The 5,408-nt window shown below is 46.3% G+C and overlaps 1 protein-coding gene across 1 annotated transcript; it reads right to left on the bottom strand.

The window, feature by feature from the left end:
- Positions 1-3,615: 3,615 nt before the first annotated feature.
- LOC144150270 (NTF2-related export protein 1-like) lies at positions 3,616-4,649 on the bottom strand. Its single transcript, XM_077682132.1, has one exon. The coding sequence runs from the start codon at positions 4,464-4,466 to the stop codon at positions 4,062-4,064; it is 405 nt and encodes a 134-aa protein (XP_077538258.1). The 5' UTR covers positions 4,467-4,649; the 3' UTR covers positions 3,616-4,061.
- Positions 4,650-5,408: the final 759 nt, after the last annotated feature.

Raw genomic sequence — 5,408 nt, 5'->3', positions numbered from 1 at the left:
CGTGCACAGCTCTAGTGGACCTGGGAACTTGCAAGAAAACTATCAGAAAAAAGAAAAATCGATTCACAATTAAAAGTAAAAGGATTGGGGATCATTTGGTAAAAAGTTAAAACAAACAAACACAACCAAACAAAGCGAGAAGTCATGAAATATAATTCAAGGGGAACTGATTACAACAGAAAGTCTCCCAGTTTGCTACACACAGCCACATCTCGTTATAATACTCAAAATGATGCAATGAAATCCCAAAAGTACGTGTCTGGTTCAGCACCTTCACTTGATCAATTAAAAATATTGCACAAGATACCACCACAGAAACATTCGCCAACCATTCCTGCAGTGGTTTGTGCACAGAGGCACGCAGCAACCAGGCATTTTGAGCCGCTAATCGCGGCCAGACAGTTACAGCACGTCGGCCGCTGCACAATTCGGCGGTTCCGCCGCAGTAGCGGGGATCGTCATGGCGGTCGGCGGCTCCGAAAACCGGTCGAGGCGGCGAGGGACCCTGCAAAGAATGTCTCCACCCTTCACGGAGGGGCGAGCGAGGAGGAACATCCAGGCACCCTAGGCCGCGTGGCGCGGGAGGGTATTAGTCGAGCGCGCGCCGTCGTCGAGAGCGGTCGCTGGTCCTGCATCTCGATAACGATGATGGCGGACCGGGCAACGGTACCAGCAATAACGAGTGAAATATCTTTCTTTGTAGTTGTGTGCGTGTGTGTAATCTCTCGACTACTCATTAAGATCACGATATCCACCGTAATCGCGCAATCAACAACCGTGCATTCGCACTTACACACTCTCCCCCTCAGGGAAGTGCGAGGGAATTTTTTATAAAAGATGGGAGTAACTGTAACTAATATTTCCTGTTACAGTTGCTGCATAAAAAAGTAACAGTGTTACAGTTACAAGTTCCTCTATACCTATTAAAAGTAACAAGTTATAGTTACCATAAAAAGTAACCAATTACCTGTAACGCATTACTAGTAACTAGTTACAGCCTAAGGCTGCTGGTGAGACGCGAAAGCATACCGCCGCTCACCGTTCTCAGTAACAAAAACAAATACACAAACTCAGAATTTTCCAAACAAGCAGGTGAGAATATGTAAGTCTCCTATAAATCAAAATTTTAGAGAAAATATTTAGTTAGCAATGTATTCTGTCGATTTGAGAAAAATTTCTTGGAGCTTTTTTTTCAAAATTGCAGGCCAACCAACAATTTTCTATATGTCCACTGAATGGGCTTTTCAGCATTTTAAGGCAAACCGCCCTGTACTCTCGGGCATTTTTGAGGCAACCACTGCTAAAGAAAATAGTACAATAGGCTTAGGTAACAAACTTCAGCTTCGCCTCTATGTAGAGCAGTCGCTGTTGCGTTACTGGGTGCATCCAGTGTGGCGCGATATCATCTCTATGGTGACACATGCTTGATGCGCTCTCCACTTAACATGTGGCTCAGGGCATGCCCAGGCTTTGCCTATCAGCATGGTCCGTTTCTTGTAGAAGCCGACTTCTGACGCCGCTGCCAGCTTTTTCGTTCAATGAGTCATATGCTTTTGCATTAATAATTTAACTGTGTCACCTATAAATTAATGTATCCACAAATGACAAGCTATCTATAAAAAATCCCGAGCCATCTCCACTAATGTGAAACCTGGGGAGGGGCGAAGCGTGCAGAGTACAAGTGTATTCTTGGCGCCTTGGCGTTTTTGCCCGCAGAGATGAAACCGTTGGGAGGTAGAGGTATACAGCTTTGCCGTAAAAGTCTCTTACCTTTGAAGCATGAAACTCTCTAGCGCGAGGCGTAAACCAGTGTCCCGTTGTTGTTTTTTTGGTACGCGTTACGAAGCGCTCCAGAGCGAGGCAAAAACCAGTGTCCCGGTGTTTCTTTAGTACGCGTTACGTTCTAGCACGAGGCGTAGACGAGTTTCCTGATGTTTTAGAACCATGACTGGTGTTTTAGTACCAGGCGACGATTACGACGACAGGAGACTACAACAGCCCCAGCCCCTAAGGGGCTTCATCCCTAAAAAGCTGGCCAAGTGCCACAAGCGGCAAGCAGCATTCTAAAAGGTGTGCATGAACAAGAGAAAAATAGTACATAGCACTCTTGTATATTTTTAAAATGCATGAGCACCTATTCTCTAGAGGCCTTCATCCTGCATGGACCTAGTAGTTTGTTGTTGTTGAATATGGTGATGACGAGGAATTCAATTGGCTTAAACGCACCCAGAGTTGTCGAAACATGGCCTAGAAACTCCAGACGTCAACCTGAACAAGTGATCACACAATGTTAACAAATCACTTAGTGTGCCAGCCCAAACCCCACTGGTTGCAGGATGCGAATTATGTCGTGCCACCACGGTACTGTGCCAATTCAGCACTTCAAATGAGCAAAGTTCAAGGTGGCAGGTGAAAAGCATTGAGCCTAGTCAGCATTGCGATAAGCTCTTATTTCATTAACTGCTTCACAAGCGAACTGGGGGACAGTGGGGGAAATTGGTGGGGATCAGTGGGGGACCAGTGGGGTAAGGGACCAGTGGGATCAATGGGGATCAGGACATAAGTTGGGGACATTAGTCATGTGATGCTGAACCAGTCACTTTTAAACTCGCAACTCACAGGGCGTCCTTGCATAGATACCACACGTGGGAATTGTGATTACCAAAGCAACTTCTAGCAAGAACTACTACTGGCTCGCGCAAAAAAACACTCTTTTGATAAGTTTTCTATCTACATCAATGTGCACGTGAACAAAAGTTTTGTGCTTCAGTGGATTGTGTGCTTGAGAGAAATGTACAATACGCAGCAAACTAAACGCAAACACAAAATTATGAATCAGAACATGCAAAATTGAAAAATACTTCTCGTTGAAGTCTAATCATGGCGTGCTATTGGTATATACGGAAAGCCACATTTACGGACTTTGTAATGAAGCCACGCGTCATTTTGACTTTTATGGAAATAAATCACGCTATTTGCGTGTTCTGATTCATATTTTCATATTTGCGTTTCATTTGCCGTGTATTGTACACATTCATGGTTACTGATGAGTGAAGGTTACCAGGTACCTTTGCAAAGATTGTTTTTCCCTGCCGAATGTATGTGAGCAGGTGTAACACGTCAAAGATTTTTTTTGCAAGTTTGTACACACATCTGGGAAATAACCCATTAAAGTTGCTCTCTCTCTCTCTCTCGGGATGCACAGTGCATGTGTTGCAGATGAATGGTTTTGACTGTGACAGTACAGATAGACCGTGTGCAATGTACAAAACCCTGATTTCAATGTAGTTAACACTAACGAACCCCAATTCAAGTTTGTTCAATTCGACTGAGTGTGGAACACCAGGGTGAACTTCAGTATGTGGCGAGCTAGAAAAGCAAGACAGAACATGCCACTGAAAATGCAGCATTTCGTCTAACTCTTTCTGTGCCCACACTTTAAAATTTACGTCGCTAAACAAGCTCAATTTTAGCCTGTGGGTGTAACTGATCAAGCACTTCAACAAAAGCGACTATTTTGGCTTTAAATACCGGTATCCACTTCACAAGAAAATATGCATTCAAAAACACCTGACACAGCCAAACTGTGAGTTTGCTTGTATGGCTTTGTAATTACTCAATTCCAAGAAATTCTGTCTTGACTTTCCCGTGACCTCTTGCCAGGCTTTTGCTGTGTATTTAAAGTGTTCAAATTTACTTTGAATCTGTTAATTTAAAAACAACAATGGTTAATTAAATTAGAACTCGCCTGATCGAAACCACGTTATTCTACCGGCTCACTTAAATACGTTGCAAGTCTGTTGAAATTTCAGTGGTTTACGTTACTGGACACTAGCACAGAATACACTCGAGCACGGTCACTTCAACAGGCGGCTTAATTTATTTTGATGAAATATCTGAACAAGAAAGGTTGACGGGTTGACTTCGTAGCTCATGAAAAAAAATGACAATCACACGCGTGCGGCCACAGTATGCAGAAAGCAAAACTGCTTAAATGTGCGAAGTAACATGTGATGAAATAGGTGCGATGAGATTGATGGGTTCAACTTCACAGCGCCAAGTTAAACCGGAGCCGGCTCTTGAAACCGAAACGTGTCCACGATAATCTTCCACACCTTGTTTTGAGCGGTCAGCACGAAGGATTCACTGAACGGCACCCAACGCTTGCCCGAAAACTTCATCTGTCCAGCAGCTGCGACGTGTACCGTGGTCTGGCCCTGGACGAATTCGTCACGGATGGGCTGCGCATCGACGAAGTGAAGTTCGGCGTGGCACGACGGAAGCGACTCGTAGAACTTGCCGATGGCTTCCTTGCTGTTGTGCGGATTTCCATTCCACACGAGGTTGGCCGCGTCGAGGAACAGGTTGCCGACCAGGTGCCGTCGCTTCTCGAGGGTTTCGTAGAAGAGCCTGGCGAACTCCTCGCCAGCTTTGGCCGCTTGATCGTCCTGCTCGTGCTGGGTCATGTCTGTCTGCTGCGGTTACTGCTGGCTCCGCAGCGTCACTGCAAATGCGTTCTAGAGGGGCGGACCTTGGTGCAGAGCTTGATCACACAGCAGTTCTGGCGTGGGCGGTTTGGAGGTTTGTGCGTTTGGGCACAGAACGAGGAGGTTTCGTTCAGGAATGAACGGCGGATTTGACGGACGCCTGTTTGATGACAGGTTTGACCGTCAAAATAGCACTTCTCTCACATGTGTGTTATGACGACGTTCTGTTGCTGATTCGGGCAGGCTAAAATTCCGGAATTGTCAACTAAAAATATATTGCGTGTTTAGTTTTGTATATAATCACAGCCAAAAACAAAAATAAAAATATTACGCCGGACGAAAAAAAACAAAATAACCTTGCAACCGATTCACATTTATCCCAGTCTCTGTGAGGTTCGCGGCAAATCATGTCCAAATGTTCCGCACTCTCTTGCAATGCCACTTCTTCGCGACCGCCTGGCCGCGAGGAAGGGGCTAGGACTCTGCGCCGGCCAAGAGTCCTAGCTTCCTCCCGAACTTTTCCGAACCTATCATGACTCTCAACGGGGGTCGAGGGAGGGATCTCGCGATTTTCCCGCTCGGAGTCTCCCGAAGTAGCACAACAAAGCATAGGCGGAGAGTTCTCATTTTAAATGCAGAGCATTTCTTTAACTCACGATGTCACCCGGCGTTGTCGGCGTGCCTCGGCGTCCGCAACCGCCGTTCCAGGTGCGCCCTCTCCCCCACTCCTCCTCTCCCGCATCACGCTACCCTCCTCGCTCTCAACAACAGGTCCGCGCCCCTCCCCCTACACTATATAAAAAAATAATACTTACCGGCGCCTGGTTTCGATCCCACGACCCTGCGGGCTGAACGCAAGGTACACGGTGCTCTACCCACTGCGCCACAAAGCCGACACAGAATGGAAGGCTACGAACGCGC

The sequence above is a fragment of the Haemaphysalis longicornis genome, unplaced genomic scaffold (assembly GCF_048455015.1).
Source record: "Haemaphysalis longicornis isolate Haplotype H1 unplaced genomic scaffold, Haemaphysalis longicornis Haplotype H1 scaffold_8, whole genome shotgun sequence".
Taxonomy (NCBI): Eukaryota; Metazoa; Arthropoda; class Arachnida; order Ixodida; family Ixodidae; genus Haemaphysalis; species Haemaphysalis longicornis.
Note: the sequence above shows the minus strand (reverse complement) of the source record. Positions and strands in the feature narration are given on the sequence as shown.

Bases quoted from the DNA above. Each gene is read 5' to 3' on its own strand.
- LOC144150270 (XM_077682132.1), bottom strand. From the start codon at position 4,466: ATGACCCAGCACGAGCAGGACGATCAAGCGGCCAAAGCTGGCGAGGAG.